General features: G+C 42.3%; 1 protein-coding gene across 1 annotated transcript in view; it reads right to left on the reverse strand.

Moving 5' to 3' along the window:
- Window positions 1-1,887: 1,887 nt before the first annotated feature.
- ccdc88c (coiled-coil and HOOK domain protein 88C) overlaps window positions 1,888-20,223 on the reverse strand; it is a 51,491-nt gene continuing 33,155 nt past the window's right edge. The window contains exons 22-33 of the mRNA XM_078289355.1: window positions 18,039-18,182; window positions 17,673-17,859; window positions 15,725-15,870; window positions 15,332-15,421; window positions 14,734-15,041; window positions 11,032-11,231; window positions 9,233-9,236; window positions 9,058-9,147; window positions 7,582-7,692; window positions 7,339-7,476; window positions 6,807-7,045; window positions 1,888-3,172 (exon numbers count right to left, since the gene is read on the reverse strand). Coding sequence (XP_078145481.1) covers window positions 2,366-3,172; window positions 6,807-7,045; window positions 7,339-7,476; window positions 7,582-7,692; window positions 9,058-9,147; window positions 9,233-9,236; window positions 11,032-11,231; window positions 14,734-15,041; window positions 15,332-15,421; window positions 15,725-15,870; window positions 17,673-17,859; window positions 18,039-18,182 — 2,464 coding nt within the window. The 3' untranslated portion in view covers window positions 1,888-2,365. The remainder of the gene's footprint in view (window positions 3,173-6,806; window positions 7,046-7,338; window positions 7,477-7,581; window positions 7,693-9,057; window positions 9,148-9,232; window positions 9,237-11,031; window positions 11,232-14,733; window positions 15,042-15,331; window positions 15,422-15,724; window positions 15,871-17,672; window positions 17,860-18,038; window positions 18,183-20,223) is intronic.

A 20,223-nucleotide genomic window follows, 5' to 3' on the forward strand; every position in this document is an offset into this window, starting at 1 on the left:
CTATCACCCAACATAGTGTATGCTAAAGTGTTAGCATGGAGCCTATCACCCAACATAGTGTATGCTAAAGTGTTAGCATGGAGCCTATCACCCAACATAGTGTATGCTAAAGTGTTAGCATGGAGCCTACTATCACTCAACATAGTGTATGCTAAAGTGTTAGCATGGAGCACTGGAGCCAAAGATCTACCAGGGACACATGGATGATTTTGGTGTCTATGTTCTCATCACTTAACAGCTGAGATGACCAACGGGACAATCTCCCAAAAACGTGGTGTATTCCTTTATCGATAAATACAAATACCAAGGTAACTATTGCCAAAACAAATTCATTGCATGTAGACTATAACTATTCTAATCACAATGGATTTAGCCTGAATCTCTCCCTCTCTCTCTCTCTCGCTCTCTCTCCGTTGTGCACAGTGCCTATAACTGTCCAGTGCTGTCTGGCTAACTTAGCGTGCAGCGATACACCCTAACAAAACACAGTGGTTTACCCAGCAGTGTGTGAGTATGTGTGTGTGAGAATTTAGTCCAGCTCAATGGTTAGCCCAGCCACATCCAACCCCCCAGGACAATGCTTGTGTGTGTGTACATATATATGATTATGTGTGTGTGTGTTTGTGAGACTAGTGTTGGCTAGGGCCAGGCAACATTTCCAGTAAAGTGTCAGAGTGTTGCATGCTGGGATAGGATCTAAAGATGGAGGGAGAAAGACTGTAATTAAACTGGGAGGAGTCCCTCCATCTCTCTGTCCTGTTTATCTATCCATCCTTCCATCTCTATATCTGTCCCTCTATCTGTCGCTCCTTTTCCTTCATTCTCTCCATCCCAGCATCCCTCTATCCATCCTCTTGCTCCCTCTCTCATCCCTACATCCATTGCTCCCTCGATCTCTCTATCCACGAATACCACTGTTTCTCCCTCTCCTCCTCTCATCTCGTCATTTCCAGTGTTTGTTCTAGATAGAGGAGCAGAGGAGGGGAGGAGGAAAGAAAAAAAAAAGGAGAGAGGAGGTTTGTGAAGAAATCTGATACATTCAGTCGCTCTGGTGCTTCTGGTCTCCTTCACTTCAGTACAAACCCCTTAACAGCCCCACCCTCCTGCCTCGTTCCGACGCTCAAAACCCAGCAACCTCAGTGCTGATGGGGCTGGGTGAGGTCTAATTCCTGGGTTACAGTCTTTGTGGATTGGTAGCGTCCAGTTGAGCATTTGCAAGGCCACAGAGTGTGTTGGTCAGCAATCAAAGCCATTAAGTTCCAGTTGTTAAACCAAACCATCTTTAGTGTTATGGTCCACATCCACAACTATGCATTTTTTTTTCAATGCAAGTGTTTTTGTTTCACTTGTCCTCTATGGAAGATATATGAGCTGAGGGCTTCAAGTGTTGTGGATTCTTCACTTTCAGATGTCTCAGCTCCCATCTGCGGCAATTTTGTACATGAGAAAACGTTTACCATTATAACCAATAGCTTTAAAATCAACACGGGAGTCAAATGGGTGCAATTGGTTCAAACATCCCATAGTTAAGGGGTCAGAAATAGCCAGTGTGTCAGTTTCCTTTAGTCTCATAGCAACACTCAGTTAACCAAACCAAAAAAAACCTTTGGTGGCTCCATTGCCCCATAGCAATCCCATCCAGTGGGATCAGACAGTTTGCTGGATCACAGGAAAACATCAGAAGACAGTAGGTTCCAGCACTTAGACAGAGTCCATCGATAGTGTTGTGGTGTTCAAGTCTAAACCCCATAAAGGCCATCTAGTTTTTAGGTCAATCCTCAGCTTCTTACATTGCCGCTGGCCTACCAATCAAAAATTTACTCTGCAGCCATTTTGCATCCCCCCTAGAAAAGATTCAGCTTGGGATGCAAAATAATGAGTGGAATCAATCCATAGGATCCAGAGCCCTGTGCGACTGAAATCGCTGGCAGCACCTAAGCTTCAAAATGCTTCCTGACAGAAGGTTTAATCAGCTGTATTGGCAGGCGGCAGATATAACTCAAGTTTGGTTGTTTTTCAGCTACAAAATTTAGTTCCAGGAAACAGAAACTGAATTAACGGCTCCTTTACGCCGAGATGTTTTTAGATGTGGCTTTGCTTTCCAGGATTTAGACAGAGACCAGACCATAGAGTTCCAGTGGTTGATCCTGTATTTAGACAAAGCTTAACCATAGAGTTCCAGCAGTTATAATATTTATCCACAATACAAAGAGCTTAGGCCACAGACTTTGATTACTTTTTTTGAGGGTTTGGACTTTTCCCAGCCCATATGCTTCCAGTACTCAGTGGCCTGTAGACTTAAGGATTTGGTTCCCGTCTTTAGACATAGCCACACCCACAGACTTCCATGAGTTTGTTGCAGTATTTAGACACAGCCGTACTCATACCAGACGGTCTGAGGGTCGTTGTTGGGGTCGGGGGAAGCCGGAGTGCTTTTAGGGCGTTCGACAGAGCCACACCGTGCTCTCTCGCTTCCTCTCTCGCCTTCCTTCTTTAAGTGGGAGGAGTCAGTCGAGCGGCCGTCTCTTAGCCCCTCCCCCTGCTCCGAAGAGTCATCCAACCGCAGCGCCGGCACCGCCCTGACGGGGGTTACCATGGCAACCTCGGCGCGGTGATGATAGGAGGAGGAAGAGGAAGGGCCGTTCCGAGAGACGGGAGTCCTCGCTCTTTCTCTCTCCCTTTCTCTCTCTCTCTCCCCGTATCTCTCCGTTTGCAGATTGAGGGAGGAGGAATGGTGGATGGGCGGGTTTAAGAAGCTTGCATCTCCGTGCTGATTGGTTGGACCGGCCAGCCGTGCAGAAAGTGGCCGTTCTCTGCCATTAGCTCCTCCCCCCTGCCTCCGAACCACCACATCCGATTGGCCGGGAGACCCTTCATTTCCACGGTAACTGTCTGGTCCATTGGAGCGCAGCAAATCAGCTGAAGCCAGGCTGAACGCCCTGCTCAGCGATTGGCCGGTTCTCTGGGCGAGGGGCTGGCCCGAGGCCGGCGACTGGCCGACAGGCTGGCGGGGAGAGGGCTTGACGCTCTGCCCTGGCCTCTGGTTGGCTGGCTGGACGGTGGGCGTGACGTAGCTGGTGGGAGTGGCTTGGTCTCGGCCAGTGGGAGTGGAGGGGGCGGGGCTTCTGGTGAAATAGTCGGTCATTAAATCCTCCCTGCTTCCTGTGGAGACCTAGACACAAAAATAAAAAATGATGGATAAATAGAAAGCATATAACGGAGAAATACTAATTGATTTAAATCTTGCCCAGTTTGTGTTGTTTCTTAGGTCTTTTATCTAATTTCGTTTAATGTATTTATTTTTCTTTTAACGTGTTGTTTCCTATTTTATCTGCCCCTTTTATATTTTACTATTCTTAAATTTTAGGCCTTCCTGTAAAGCACTTTGTAAACTCTTCTTTTAAATATGTACTATATAAATTAAGTTGATTAATAATGGTAATGGTGTACCTCTCTGCTGTTTAGCATTTTAAATCGAAGCTCAGGTATCACATTCAAATGGTTTTAATTCAACAGAGAACGTAGCATAAGGGTGGGAAACTGTATTTATTACATTCATTAATTTAATTGATTTAAACTTATCTTTATCAATGTCTAGTCTAAGTAAGAAGGGTGCGTCAAGACCAAGACTTTCCAAGAATTTCATATCTTCATGGGTATTTTTATTGGTGTGTGTGCGTTCTTAAGAGGTAACTATGAAAGCCTCTCCCTCTCCGTGGGATTGTGAGTATGAAGAATTGTGGGTGTAATATTTCAGTAAGACAGGATAATTGTTTGGATTGAACAGACAGGCGATGAGCAAAATGTTAACTGCCTTCATGTAATATTCTCATGCTGATTTCTCGCGCCTGGCCCAGTCAATAAGTGTATGGACAACAGCCTGAAGTAGAGCAACAGATTTATGTGCAGGACTTGGCCACACAACAGCTTGGATCAAAGAAATAAGATTAGAGGTGATAACGAATACATTCATAAAATCACATTCCAAGCACTCTTCCCAGCAAACGATACACCAGTCCCATTAACTTTCTGTTAGAAAGATCAGGCTGTAATTTTTCAAGGGCCCATGGGCTATGACTACTAAACAGGTGGTTACAGCAAATACAGTATTCAGACCGATGATGCATGTGTGAGTGTGAATGAGAATGTGAATGAGAATCAGCATGACGCTGCATGATATCGGCGCCTACAGTCTACTTAAATGAGGCATACAGATGCATAGGTGTTGTACATTTATTCTTTGAACCCTATATGTGTTGCCAGAGTTCAACATTTTGAAACATTTAAGAGTGAGAATCACTGAGAAGAAATTAAATTGACTGAACTGACTGAAATTAAAGCATTCAAGAATTCTTCCATTGTGTAGTCAATATGTTTTCCCACTAGATCTTATACACTACCAGTCAAAAGTTTGGACCCACCTGATTGAATGTACTGTTGTACTGAAAATGTTTTTCATTCTCTTAAAGCCATTTTGATCTAAAGGCTTATGCTTAAATGCTTGAAATTTGTTTCTTAGACAAATATAAATAGTGAAGTTGATGCCTATGTATGAATTTCTTTCCAAAGCCTTTGCCTTTCCATCAAGGCACAGGCGGCTACTTTAAAGAATCTAAAATATAAGATAGTTTAACACTTTTTTGGTCACTGCATAATTCCATTTCTGTTATTTCATAGTTTTAATGTCTTTACTATTATAGTAAAATGTGAAAAATAATAAAAATAAAGAAAAATGTGTCCAAACTCTTGACTGGTAGTGTAGTTGTCCCCCATATAGTCTCAAGCTGTCATCTTGTATAAAAATGTAAACTCTGTTTTCTCTGTTATTATCCATATTGTGGTAAAATTGTCTAAAAAAAGGTCTCCGCTGCCAATATGGACCCTTTAGGCAGAAATATAATATCTAGATAGAGAAAGGTTTTATTATTTCTTATTATTTCTTTGGGTTTTTAATACTACTCCAGATTCTGCTGAAACAGAAACAACCAGAGCTCCAGGCAGAAAAATGAAACACTTTATTGCTTCTTTTCTTTAGTCTGACATTGGTCAAATAAAGAACATATGGATAGAGAAAAATGGACAGATCGTATTTCTCTCTCTTTCTCTCTATCCATCCATCTGCTCGTCGTAAAATGAAGGATAGTCAATCATCACTTCCTCTTTGCTGTCTGACTTGAGATTAATTGTATCATTATATTATCATTTAAATGGTATATTCTATTATTACTAGGGATGGAACGATTCGATACACCCACGATACGATGTAATAAATAAAAGTTAAATGAAAACAAAGTGTGACTGTGCAGAATTATGTTTATTTCTGAGCCACAAATCTTTCTAGCGATGGCATTGGCTTGCTATAATGTAAACAACAAATAATTTAATTTCAATGGTGATTACTATCTAGCAATCACTCATTTGTGATTACTACAGCAGAATAAAACGGAGCTAATATCGTGATTCATTTTTATGTTCCACGATACGTATTGTCAAATTTTTGTATCGCGATATATTGAATTACGATATATCGTCCCATCCCTAATTATTACTACTTTTGTATAATTACCATTAACTCACAACAGTCTTTGTGCTACCTGTATGGACATACAGAAAGCTGATTTCTTTATTTCTTCCTGTTCTCACTCTCTCTCTTCTCTGTATCAGTCTTCTTCATTTGTTTTTAGTGAACGCCCTGCTGCTGCTCAGAGCCAAACTTCAGCAGAGTTCTCCGGTGCTTGAAGCTCCGACGATTAGCAACGATGAATGTAAATTAGCAAGCTTGAATGCACAACAATCTCTACGGCTGCTACTTTCAGGGAACAGGCCAAACGATCACTCAAGAAGGTCCCAAACCTTCTAATTGTTACTCGACCGGTGAGAGATGCACTGCAGTCAGCAAAATGATAAACACCAGCTGGCAAGCAAGAGAAACACCGTTGCCAGTATACTCTCTCCTCAGTTGCCAAAGCACTGCGGCCATTTTAAGATGGACCTGAATGCATTAGTCATAAATTGGGTCTTACTAACTGGTGATCATACATAATTTTTTAGTAAGTGCTCCATAATCGCTCCCTTAGCTTCAGGGAGGAAGTTCAAATCTGACAAATACTGATGTATGGAGTGTGACAGCAGTGGTTTCAAATCTAGTTAACTCATATCTAGCTGCCCACTAAGCTTTTATCTGCGAGAAAATCAATGTATTTTCAAATTTTTCTTCACATCATTTATTTAATGAGTCCTAATCGCAGAGTTCCCACAATGGCCGGGATGCAAAATTCCATGACTTTTCTACGACTTTCCAAAACTAAGAGGGAACGCTTCCATGACCTAAAAATGCTTTTCCTTCCTGGTTTGTTAATGTTGTTTTTCAGTCGGTTTCCACTCCAGTTGGGCTGAAAACCAGTGAACGTGCGATCCAAGTTGGAAAATACATTCTACTATATTCCCGGAAAGTGACCCATTTGTTAAATTCCCTGATATTCCCTGACTTGCCCAGAGAATTTATCAAATCCCTTAAGTTTCCCTGTCTGGAATACACCTCCCTAAATTCCATGATATCCCAGATAATCCCTTGATAGTATCTTTTCCTTTGTTAGGGCCAAATATAAATGTTTTTTGCTTAAGGTGATAGTGCAAGTCTTGTGTGTGTGTGTGTGTGTGTGTGTGTATATCATAGGTGGTACCTGCATGTTGTTTTATTGCGTATATGTGCACTCAGTATTCACTTTATTAGTTACACCTTCAGTATATTACCAGAGGAGGTGACTAGTTTTTATTATCTATATGTTTATGTATATATTTATTACCATAGGAGGTGACTTTATGTTGCTCTCTTGCAGAAACTGTTCCAGTGTCACCATCTCACTTCCTGGGGACGATGGGCGGGTCTTGGTCCTGACCCCGCCCCCGCGCTGCGGTTGGGCCCTCTGCGGCGCGTGGTCGTACGGGAGGGTGGAGCTACGCGGCAGAGAGTGCTGTGATTGGCCGAGACCCGTGACATCATCGCTGGAGAGGCTGGCCGAGCGAGCCTGCCGATCAGATGAGTCTAGAGAGAGGGACATGTGTTAGTATTGTTTGAGTTTCTTTTTTCTTCATCTGTTCAGCCATGGTGGCTATCGCTGCTCATGCTAACTAGCCAGTTCTTCTTCTCTTATTCCAAACAAACCAGAAACGTAAAATGCATCACTTCCTGTGCGCCAGAGGATTTCTCCTGGGAAAGCGTTACCATAGAACACTAAATCACTATTGTGTTATAACAATCAGTGATAGAGAGTAGCAAAATGGACATTTATTTGCATGAATGTGTCACTTAATCAAGAAAAGTGTGTGTGTGTGTACCTCTACAGTTGACAGGTGAATTGGAGCTGGAGGTGTTGTGGCTGAGGTCAGCTGACCCTGGGCGACCTCCTGTGTTACCATGGTGACCAAACACGAAGTCAGAGGTGTTGAGGCGAGAGTCTTCATCAAACACCAGACCTGAAAAATTCATAAGTAAATTCATACATATGCATTATTAATGAACATTCATTGACTCTGAATAAGGGCTGAGGAGAATCCCGGTGTGAGAGTGTGCCGTGTTACCTCTGGGCCTGCGGCCGGGGCCTTGTCCCAGTCTGGGGCCGGAGCTGTTGGCCGGGCCCAGCGACGACGCCTGCTGACTCGGAGTGGAGCTGAGAGCCTTAGGGGTCTGACCTGGGAGCAGAAAACAAACTGGTAGGAAGAGAAAACTTGCAACAGCAGCACCATTAAATCACCATCGTAAATCGATTCACTGTTAGCTACCGTGACGTTTGATAGCACCAGAAATCTTCTTTGTCTCTCCTTTCATTCTGAACTTTAAAGGGTTAGTTAAAAGTGTTAGGTCTAGCAGTTTGTGTTTCTCAAAACCCACATACCCTGTTGCTTCCTGCTGCAAACAGGATGTTGCTACTTGTCCCTGGTGTCACTCTGTGTTTTGAAGACAGATACCACCTGATAACAGCCTCGATCAGTAATCTCACTAAAACCGCCTTTTATCACCTTAGAAATATTGCTAAAGTGCAACCATTTCTCTCCCAAGCAGATACTGAGAGACTTATGCATGCTTTTATCACTAGCAGGCTTGATTACTGTAATGCTCTCCTTTCCGGTCTACCTAAGAAAGCTATAAATAAGCTACAGATCATTCAGAATGCAGCAGCATGTGTACTGACCAAGACCAGGACAGCACACATCTCACCTGTCCTAAAGTCCCTTCATTGGTTGCCTGTCAGTTCTAGAATAGATTTTAAGATCCTTTTATTGGTGTTCAAATCACTCAATGGACTAGCGCCTGAATATTTGTCAGACATGCTTTTAATGTATGCTCCCTCTAGATCACTCAGGTCCTCTGGCACTGGCCTTTTAGTTGTTCCCAGGGTGAGGACAAAGAACTACGGGGAGGCAGCATTTAGTGTCTATGGTCCTCGCCTCTGGAACAGCCTGCCAGAGGAGCTGAGGGCATCACAATCTGTAAACGCCTTTAAAACAAATCTTAAGACATACCTTTTTAGCTTAGCATTCTCTTAATCCATTTTATTTTAATCTACCCTTTTACTCTGCTACACTGGTCTCTCTGTTCTACCATGTCTCTTATTTCCTATACTATCATTTCCTTATATTACCGTTTATTTCCGCTGTATTGTTGTATTTTCATTGTATTGTTGTATTTTCATTGTATAGTTAAGCACCTTGTATTGCAATTTTGCACGAAAGGCGCTATATAAATAAAGTCTGATTTGATTTGATAACAGCTAATATGTATTCAGACCAGATGAGCTGACATCAAGTTGAAACTATGCAGTTAGAACAGTGGAACCAGAATAAAGGCATGTATTATTGCAATACAGCTCCTGTTCCAGCTCCAGCAGATTTCCCACCAAATCTGACCCAATGGCACACAATATAAAGTGCAGTAGAGGCCAGTAGAGGCTGACTCGGCCTCTACTGGCTGAGTCAGTAACTGTATAATTACTGGTGTTTCCAGTAATTATACAGTACCAATGACTCAGCTTAATTAACCTTTAAAGTGTTAATTACCTTGTCCATGTCCCTCCTCTCCGTTTACACTCTCATTGCTGCCTCCTGGAGTACTGCTGCGATACAGGCCGCGCCCCCTGTCTGTCAAACCTGCGGACCAGAATGTGGTTAGGAGCTGTTTTGGACCACTGCCATAGCGTGACCATCAAACACACAAACCACAGGAAGCACTGACAGCGCTGCGAGAGTGCTAGAGGGTTAAAACACAGGGACGGGGGCGTGTTTGTTTGTGTGTGGTTAGTCAGTAACTGTAAGAAAGCCAAGCAGAACATTAAGAATTTATTTATTTATTCAGACAGACAGACAAGCAGGCAGGGAGCTAAACACCATTTTCTGATCTTATTCTGTATCATATTAATTTTAACTGGTACAAATCTACCCCAACTAATTGATATGATGGATATGATGCAGTTTGTTTGATTACATATTTGTTGTGGAATTGATCGATACTACTGCTTAACCTGAATTGATTCCAATTTCGACATTTTGATCAGACTCCACACAAGTATGCAGGAATATGAATATGTTTTTAGATGTCTGCCCAGAGAAACCATTCCAGTGTGCTGTGGAGGATTTTACTCAACAGTCTGTAAAACCTGCAGTGAAACCTGCCTCACCCTGCCTTTCGGAGCTGCTAACCCAACAAAAAGAATTTCACTCGTCTGGGTTTCCATGGAGACACTTAGTGTCAAGTGATGGTCTAAGTGCTTTTCCAGCGGCCAAGAATAAAATTCCAGGGAAAAACACTGAATCCTTGTAATTTTTGCATGAATTTTGAGGACTTCGTTACCCAGAAATCTTGTCAACTCAGTAAAATAAAGGTCTTCTTCTTAGTGTGTGGTGGGGTTTGAGGTGGTGAAGAGGTTCAGCCATCGTTGGCGAGTCCAGCTTTCTCTGGACGGAGCGCTCGCTCACTGCTGTTTAGCAGATACTTGTATTTTGTTCTTAAGTTTCGATCCGTCACTTCCTGTATGGAGATGATTTCCCCATTAGTGACCAAACCCAGCACCCAAATAATAATTTGGGTAAATCGGTTGAAAGTTTTGATTAGACTCTTCTCTGTTGCAGCCACACTTTGTGATTTAGGCTGATAAGACGGGTGGAATTTTACATAAACATATTGCCTATTGCAGGTTTAAAGATACTAAATATCGGCTAGTGGCGAATCCACAATGATCGGTATCGGCCTTCAGAAACCCATATCAGTCAAACCCTAATTCCTGGTACTAGTAAATGCAGTTGTGCCAAATTAGGTGATGCTGATGCTGACAACACAACAGATGGATGGATGGATACATATGGCAGACAGGCACATAAGCAGACAGGTCGACAGAGAGGAAGGTAGATGACAATTTTACAGCAGTGTGGTTGCTGTGGTGACCCGCCACTGCTGGATGAATAAAGAGAAAACTCTGCAGCAGCGCCTTAGAAAGCAAACCAGTGCATCTGCAACAAGCTCTGTCCCATCCGTCTATAGGCTGTTAATATAGCCATCACTGACACACACTTACCAGATTACAACATATTAAAAAGGCACACACACACACTCGGATATTATTTACACCCATATCAAATCACGCACACAGACACTTCACAGACACACTGTGTGCATCCATCCTCGCACACACACACACACACACACACACACACACACACAACTTACTGTAAGGATCTCTAATGATGGCTGGCTCACAACTGCAACATGCACATTGTGCGTGTCTGTGTGTGTGTTTTGTATATTTGTGTCTGTATGCTTGTTTGCCTGCATCAGCATGCTTGTGAAGTGCATGTGTGTGTAAATATGTTAATATGTGCGTGTGGAATATACGTGTGTGTGCGTCACGTACGTCACAGCAACAAGTGTTATTGAAAAGACGGGGGTGAGGTGTGACAATGACGAAGATGGTGATTAAGATGTGTATGGTTGATGCGATGATGGCGATGATGAGGAAGAGGAGGATGATATTAGAACACTCCGTTGGTTGCGAGTGGCTGGCTAGCGATGGTGTCAGCTGTGATGTCAGTGGACGACCAGAATCGCAGTCGTCTGCGGAGAGAGAGGGAGGGCCGGACGGAGGGATGGGAGGAGGAGGAGGAGGAAGAGGAGGAGGAGGGGAGGAGCTTGTCTTGACTTTTACTGCGGAGAAAACAAAAGCGTTTCGGAGCGGGAGGAGCTGAGAGAGAGAGAGAGAGAGAGGGGTGGGAGGGCAACATGAGGAGAAATATAAAGAGATGGAGAAATGTAGAGAGAAGGATGGAGACTATGAGTAAATGAAAGAACACGAGTGGTTATGAAGTTACTAAGTTATCAAGCATGTGATTACCAGAATATAAAAGTAATAGATACCATGCAATAGAACCAAGTAGTTAGAATAGAACTAGAAATAGAATGACACTAGTAAAATCATCAAGTAAAATCATGCATTAGAATCAGGACTGGACTCAATTCACTCTGAATTCAATCATTGCATAGTTTAAAGCTGCACTCGGAAAGATTTTTAGGTAAAAAACCAGCCTAAATCTCTTCACCACCTCCACCACAGAAGAAGACATTTAGTTTACTGATGTAACCTTACAGGATTCAGTCAATTTCAATCTTCAACTCAATCTCTTGAATAGGCCGAATGTGACAACCGTCTCCTGCCGAATGATATGAATATGTATATGAATTTTGAAAAGAAATGCCTCTTCCTTAGTTGATAGTGAATTGAACCCAGCCCTTTGTAAGAGTAGAACCATGTAATAGAAACCCAACAGAAAACAGTAAAACCATGCATTAGAACCAATTTCTATCATTAGGATAGATAGAACTTTGAAAGTCATGCATTAGACAGCCATAGTACAGCTGATATAGATGCACAGAGGTGGAAGCTCAGCGGGGAAAAAACAAAACAAATCAGACCCCTTTAGATGTTGTTTTGACCCCTGCAGATTTCAGTTATTATGCTGGCTCTGCAGTCCCGCATTATGGCTGTTGCAAAGTAACTGGTGTTAGAAGCGTTAACACGTTGGCTGTGTCACCATGATGAAGCTACACAGGACGGAGTTCCACATTTAGTTACGATGCTTTTTGCCACCAAAATTTCCAAAACCCACTTATATAAATAGATTATATTTGTATAGACTATATGCTATATTGTAAGTGGAGCAATGACTGATGACTGACAAGATATTATTTAGTCAATGTGATAGAAATTATTAGACGTAGCTCACCAAACTATCGGCTTAGAGGAAACATTGATCCTGAATGTGATCCCTGATGTGATTTTTTTTTAAAGATATGGCTTCCAAATACATGTTGGGGTATTTTTGCTTCATCTTTACTTCAAGCAAAACTACCAGCTCAAAGTTGGACTCACTTCGGCAAACATATGTCAAGGGCCTTATGTTACCACACCCAATGGACAGAACATTGCCCATCGCATATGAATTCGAGAGGCACTCTCATGCTCTTTGCAGCTTTACAGACTACAAAAGAAAAGAGTGGTTTTAGATGACCGGTGCATCTAAACAAAACATTTTGTAATGTTTTCGTCGTCAGTGCGTCTGACGTGTTGACGCGAGCATATTTGGCCGTTGCCGCTGAGCACCGACTGCAATTTGGCAGGAATGCCTCTTGTCATTTCAGATCGCTCACAGCCCGTTATAAAAGCCTGGTAGCATTCCTCGCCCCACTAGCTGTCCCGGATGACTGATTGTCCCGTATGCGGCGATGACCACTAAGAGGGCTTGTGATGATTTCCCAAACATACTGACAGGCCAACAAAAGCCCCACATTGATTTTTTGCTACGGTTCGCCAACAGTCTAAATGTTGACATCGTTTTAAGGGTTTCTATGAGTGTGAAAGTGTACCCCTTTGTTTTGTTTTTTTCATTTTTCCTGCTTAGCCCCTCCGTGTGTCACATCATGAGTTTGAGGATGTGACAGGATCTCATACAGCTGATAGGCCATAAGGAGCAAAAGCCATTTCTGGTTAAATAGCAGCGAGCCATACTGGCGCTACTCAGCTCCATCATAAGACTCATAGGACTCAAGAAATACCTGACATCACTCTCCACCCACTGAATGATTTTCCCTCTCTGCTCTCTCTCTTAAAAAACAATCTTCCATCTCTCGTCTTAGCTCTTGTTCGGCTTCTTTTCCTAGCACTTCACTCTTACATGGTCACTCAATGGTCACAGGAGTATTGGTTGCCTATTACGATGGTGACGCAGGAATTGAACTAAAACGATTTGTCTACTTGCAAAACTAACTAAAATAAAATGAAAATATTGGTGAAAATGAATTTTGTTCTGAGAATTCTTGGCTATTTTTACTGAACATTAATTGAATACGTAATTTAAAAAAAAAAGAATTTATGATTTCATGTTTGCATTACACAATGCCTGTGGCAAATAGATACAAAATACCTGTTCTGAATTTCTATCATTATACCTATAAAAAATACCAACCCTACCATAAACACTAAAACAATAAATAAATAAAAACTAAACTAAAAGATTTCTAAAAAATAAAATCTACACTAAAACTACCAAACCCACACTGAAAACGTGAAACTAAACTGAAATAAATATTGAATACTATATAAAAATTAAACCTTATAAAAAAAATCTCAAACTAATATTTCTAAAGATCCTGAAAATTCTGTAATTAGATCAGGATGGATGGTGGATGTAATGTTGACTGTGGCTCCCTATGGTTCCAACATGCATTAGAAACCATTTCTACTGTAAAAGGAGCAGACCCTGGCTACTGTACAGCAGAAACACAGTAGAGGACAGGACAGATGCAGTGGATGATTAGGGATGTGAGAAACAAGGGTGGAAATCTGCTGCCAGTCAGTCAGTCAGTCAGTCAGACAGTCAGTCAGTAAGTCAGTTAGTCAGTCATTCAGTGGTCTACAGCGCCCTCCAGTGGAGCAGACGGGAGGTGCAGCTGATCCAAAGTCAGCCCATCCTTCAACTTTTTATGATTTTTGATGTTTTTGGAACCAAAACATGCAATATAAATGTATCTGCTACACGCTGTATGCATTTGTAATACAATTTAGGTAACACTTTACTAACAAGGGCCTTATTCCAGTGTATTAACCTGTGTATTAGCCTATGGAAAAGTCTTGTAAGGACACAATATTACTGTAGGTACTTGATGAAAATCTCCCTAATACATACTGACAACGGTGTGGTGACAACCACACCATTCGAATGGCTTCATTAAAACAGTGTTGTTACACTGCTGTAAGTACATTATGCTCCAGTAATGAACACATTACCCCACCTTCCCCTGTAAAACTAATCCAATCTGAATAGGGATAAAGTTAACTCAGAATACAGCAGGTAATTCTAGCTGGAATTGTTACTGGGGTAGATGGAGAAAATCACTGAAACTCCTGTCTAATACTAATGCTGTCTGGAAATGGTTCTTGTCATTTTTTTTAATTGACTGGCATGAAAATGGTCAAATGTGAAAAATATTGGCACGGCATATCAGCTATCAACGGCCTCAAAATATCAGCTTTCAAACACCCATATCGGTTGAACCCTGGTTCAAAATGAATAGCTCCTTTGATCCAGTGTTTCAAACATGTACCATTGGGCTGGTAAGCCCTGCTGTAAAAATGCAGATTGTGTGTTTGCATGTGTGTGTGTGTGTGTGTGCATCACTTGTGTGTTTACCTCGGCTGATGGGCGTAAGCGCTGGAGACTGGGGTCCGAGGCTGGGGCTGGCAGCGGTGGCACTGGTGTGGTTGCTACGGGCGTGGCCGCTGTCCGACGTGTCACTGCCTGTCCGCGGGGGGAGCGGGGGCGGGGCATCGGGGGGGAGGAGGGGGGGCGGGGCAGGGAGCGGGAGGTCGGGGGCGCTCTTGGCTCTCTCTCGCTCTTTGCCCCCCTCCTTGTCCCGGTCGCCCCCTCTCTCCCTGCTGCTCTCCTTCCGCGGTTTGATCAGCTTGACCAGAGCCTTGGCTCCGGACCACTGACTCCTCCTGTTGTTACAGAAAAACATTCATATCCGTCATATCTATCATATATCAAATAATCATGTATATCGGTTATGTAATAAACTACGGTTACATCGATATATTGGGCCGATATTGGCCGCTTATTAAAAGTCAGATCTGGTACAGTCAGTGTCGTCCACCTCTGATATGATGGATATGATTTGATTGATTACATATTTAAACAATGTAACAACATTTTTCAGATCACTGGTTCCTGCTGTATTATACAGCTATTTTATGCAAATACATAGATGAGTCGATGGTAAGATAGTTACTTTTTAGGTGCAGGGTCATAGAACTTGTACTGGTCCATGATCTTCTCTTCTAGTTTCTCTTTCTGCCGTCGCAGAGCATTCAGCTTATCACTGGAGAGAGAGAGAGAGAGAGAGAGAGAGAGAGAGAGAGAGAGAGAGAGAGAGAGAGAGAGAGAGAGAGAGAGAGAGAGAGAGAGAGAGAATTTTGATCTCTTTCTGAACTTTATACAACATTAACTGTCTCAACATGTATGTATCTATCTAACCATCCTTCTCACAGTTGTTAGAAGTTTCTGTACAGTTGTACAGTTTCTGTTCTTGGTGATATATACTGTATAGTAACATGTATAGTTTATTTTCCTGGTGGTATATACTATGTAGTTACACGTATAGTGGTATATACTATGTAGTTACATGTATAGTTTCTGTTCCTGGTGGTAGAGCTCTTTGCTCTCCATGCTCCTCTCCAGCAGAGTGTGGTTCTGCTGACTCAGCAGGTTGATCTGACTCAGGAGGTGGTGGTTTTCCTCTTCCAGGTTCCCCTTAAGTCGACTCAGCAGCTACACACACACACACACACACACACAGGGAGTCCAAAAAGTATTGGGACAGTAGGTTAGTCTTCCTTGTGCTGTTGACATACTGTTGATTATAATTTACATAAAGATGAATAGAAGGAAAATGTACAGACTTTTTGTTTATGAGTCTGTTTTGACTTCCATATTAAACACTGTTGAGACAGTTATACCAGCAAAACACAAACCACTTTTAAATGTAACAAAGGTATTTCAGCTGATTGGGATGCAAGGAATATCTGAATATCTTCAGCATCCAAATGCTGATAGGGATGGGATGAGTTGAGTTTGATTGGCATTCAAACACTCCGAGCAGAGTTTCCGTTATATACATTTTGCCACTGCAAATTATTGCCGCTGCTGCTTCAGAATTTTATGAAATGTCATGAAGTCGCAATTACACGACTCTGCAGAGGGCTTTTAATTTGAAACGACGGATACAGGAAGTGGCGACACCCGGCCGAGGCGAGAGGGAGAGAGAAAGAAGAGAAAAAGAAAGAGAAGAGAGAGAAAGGTAGATTAAGGCTGCATTCACACATAGCGATTTTTGATGTGGAAAAAGCGCTGCCTGGAGTGCTTTTTGTGAGGAGAAATAAAAAGCGGATCACGGCAACGTCACCTGACGTTAGCTGAGCAGCTGCTAGCTCACTAACCAGCTGGTTAGCACTTACAGCAGACAAAACTGTGTTGTGCAACAAGCAAAGGCTTACCAAATATTTCCAATACATGTCCAGTATAATCCATACTGCCTTTAAGATCGCTGTTGCGGTAACGGAAATTCACTTATTACAACGTCCGATTTCTCCACCGGCACTTTCACTTTCTCAATATTTGTTGTTGCTATGGGAAACGGCCAGCGTCTCTGTCATCGCGATTGGTCGGCTGGGAAAAAGCGGTTCATGTCACCCGGTGCTTTTCTGAAAAGTTGAACATTTCTCAACTTTTGAAAGCACTCCGCTCTGACGAAAAAAATGCCGGCTGCAGCGCTTTTCGGGAGCGGCCGCCTTTTGTGCGCCTTGCGGCCGCTTCCCGTTGCTTTTAATGAGAAAAGGGCGCTGGCAGTTGGGGAAAAAACACTATGTGTGAACGCAGCCTTACTTCAATAAACGTCGGTAAAATAATTGCCAACGATGTTTATATAAGCTATGTATTAAAATATTCCTGATTGCATTTTCAGATTAATTTGTTAAAATATTTCTCCAAGAAGAGAAAGATGTCTGATGTCGATGAGGAAGATAGTCAGGTAACGTTACTTTAGCTAGGGAGGGACTCAAGGTTCTTAGCTATGCCCCGAAGTTTTGAAGGGAAATAAATACCTTCTGGTTCTAAAATATGTAACGTTAGTGGTGGCTACTACAATATTTTAATGTTCCACTAGTTGCATGATCAAATATTTGTGATGTCAGAGAATTATCTAATGTTACTCATTCTCAAATGTAACCTTATTAGACAAGTAGACAGGCAGGAGTAGTGGAGGCGAGTGGAGCAGGAGAGCAGAGTGAAGCAGGAAAGAGGGCAGAAAGTGAGGAGAGTGGAGTATGTTCTAAAGTTTGTTTTGCAGTCAAGTGTCACTTTATTTCATATTTTTTAATTACCTATTGATATTCACTTCGACCGCCGGCGTACTACGCGCGCGCACCACCCAGGTACAACAAAACCCTTTCCCCCGCTGCTACAAAAAATCCTAGAGGAAACACTGACTCCTATGCTAAAAGCAATCTTAAAACAATGACGGTTGATGTAGTTGCTCCCCTCTGTCCCGCAGGAAACTACAAAGCACCATTTACCTCACAGTGGTTGTCCAGTTTGGTCATAGATAGATCCAAGCCCTGGTGTTGCTCCAGTAGCGTGTCATATTGCGCCATCCAGCGACTCACTTCCAGCTGGGAGGAGCTTAATGAGCTCTTCATTTCATTGGTCCGCTGCTGGAGCCCCTCCCACTGCTCCGACAGTTGCGATTGGCTCTCTGTCAGCCTGGGGGAGGAAATGGGAGAAGTCAGGAGGACAACCTTGATAATAACGATACTGAATACTGATACTGACCTAATATTCCTTTTCCATACTGGTCTAACAAGGGCTAATAAGGGCAATTTCAACTAACTGTATTTTTTATGTCGATGTCTGACAGTGTGTGAGTGTGTGTGTGTGCGTACCGGTCCACTTCTGTCTTCAGCTGCAGATTCTCCTGCTGCAGGAGCCGATTCTTCTGGGCTTCCTGGTTTAGCTCCTCCCTCTCCTTCTGACCACGCCCCTCCTGCTCCTCCCATTTCTCCTTCTGCTGCAGCAAGGTGCAATACCTGTAGAGAGAGCGAGAGAGAAAGAGAGAGACATGATAAGAGAGAGTGATAATACACCGGAAAGAAATGACAATCCCAGTGCTGTCCGCCATGTTTTCTTGTTGACATCAAAATATGATGTCACACTGTGTAAGTCTGACTTTCCATTTTCTCGTGTATTTGTTTTCTAATGTTGGTACTTTCACACTCAGTAAGCTTATTTATTCACTTCTCCCTACCTGAGTGAAAGCAACTAAGCAACTGATTCACATTTGATTTTTTGCACGCTAGTTTTTGCATGCAGTGTGAGCGTGCTAGTTAAACATCAGTGATTGGGGAAGAGTCAATATAGACTAAGCCAGCCAGAGCAGGCTCACAGTGAGCAACACAGTGTCCATTTCTTCAGCTAGTTAAACATTAGTAGTCACATTTCCGCTGCAGGGCCAAGTGGGACTAACCAGGGTCAGGGTCAACATGTAAACAGATAGTGTTGGGTAATAGGTAATAAGTAATAGTATTACATATTACTTACTGACTTATTAGTGGGAGTAGTAATTTATTACATTTATTACTTGTTATATTATATTACTTTTCTGTTACACCTTTTACTGGAGAAAATCAAAGCAGTGGGAATAATTCCACCCAGATAAAGCGAACTTTTCTAACATTTCTCATCTAAAACTAGCTGACTGTATGAGAGGACGATGACCAATTATGAAGAAAACTAATCTAGCACGTAAGATAGCACCCAACACTGTTCACAAAACAGGATCTAAAACACTATAGGGAGGTACAGCAGAAAGCCATATCTGGTAAAATGGCATTAACCATGCTAGCAATGACCCTGATAGACAGCGGACATCACAAATAATCAAGATTCAAAACCACCCAGCTCGTACCTTGTAAGTCCCTTTCAAAACCTTCGGAAAAACATTAGCGGCATGGTAACTTCTCTCTATAAACTCTGACTTCAGCTCCATATTGTCTACTTTGGCACTGCTGCCCTTCTGAAAAATAAACTCCACAATATGCCAGAAATAATCACAGGAATGTTTTGGGAGTTAAATTGAGTTACACAGATAATGGTTGGCCCCTGGTAGTATGGTGGTGTTGTATTGATTGATGTTGCTGTCAGTCAGTCACTCATCAATATTATTGTGACCTACAGCCACTGGTGCTGATATCAATACGGTACAGGCATGGGACGTCAATAATCACCATCAAACTAATACTGGGAAAACAGTGTGTGTGTGTGTGTGTGTGTGTGTGTGTGTGTGTGCACCTCATGTGACTGTGTACATCCAGAGAGCCTGAGGGGAGCTATGTTCTGTAGTGCAGAGCTATAATAAACTACATCAGTTTACGATGTAGATCTACAGCTATTAGATTGGTCCCACATAGCCATAACCTGAATATAGATCTACAGCTACTAGTCATAAGCCACCCCCTAGTCTGGTCCTAATAGAGCATGGGTGTCAACTGGGAATGGGTCAAGCAAAGATCAAGCAAATTCTCCAGATACTTATTTGGAAGTAATATCTATTTTTTTTTTTAAATTAAAACAAAATCACATCAAGGGAGCATTTAGGACCAATGTTCCCCTCTAAGCTGATAGTTTGGTGAGGTACATCTGATATTTTTTCACACTGACCAAATAATATCATCAGTCATCAATACTGCCTCACATTCTTCAGCAATCTTAATGATCTCCATCCCTACACACACTAGCACATAAAACAGCAGCTTGGTTGCCTGTAGTACAGCACCTTCTGCAACAGAGGGCTCAACTTCTTTGGGTTTCTCCTCCTAAAAGCTCTTGAAACACACAACATGTGATTCATCACTGTTCATTTGCCATTTGACTCAACACGCTCAATCACCACCATAATCACACATGAGTGAAATTATTCACACGCTATAAATAACAACTATTAGAACAGGCTATATGTCTATGCTATGCGCCTCCAGGGCTTTTCTTGGAGTTTTCTTACTTCTTTTCCCACATAGAAATATAACAGAAATCCAACCTAAATCAGAATTCCCAAGGTATTTGTAAGAGTGG

This window comes from Centroberyx gerrardi, chromosome 17 (genome assembly GCF_048128805.1).
Source record: "Centroberyx gerrardi isolate f3 chromosome 17, fCenGer3.hap1.cur.20231027, whole genome shotgun sequence".
Lineage (NCBI taxonomy): Eukaryota > Metazoa > Chordata > Actinopteri > Beryciformes > Berycidae > Centroberyx > Centroberyx gerrardi.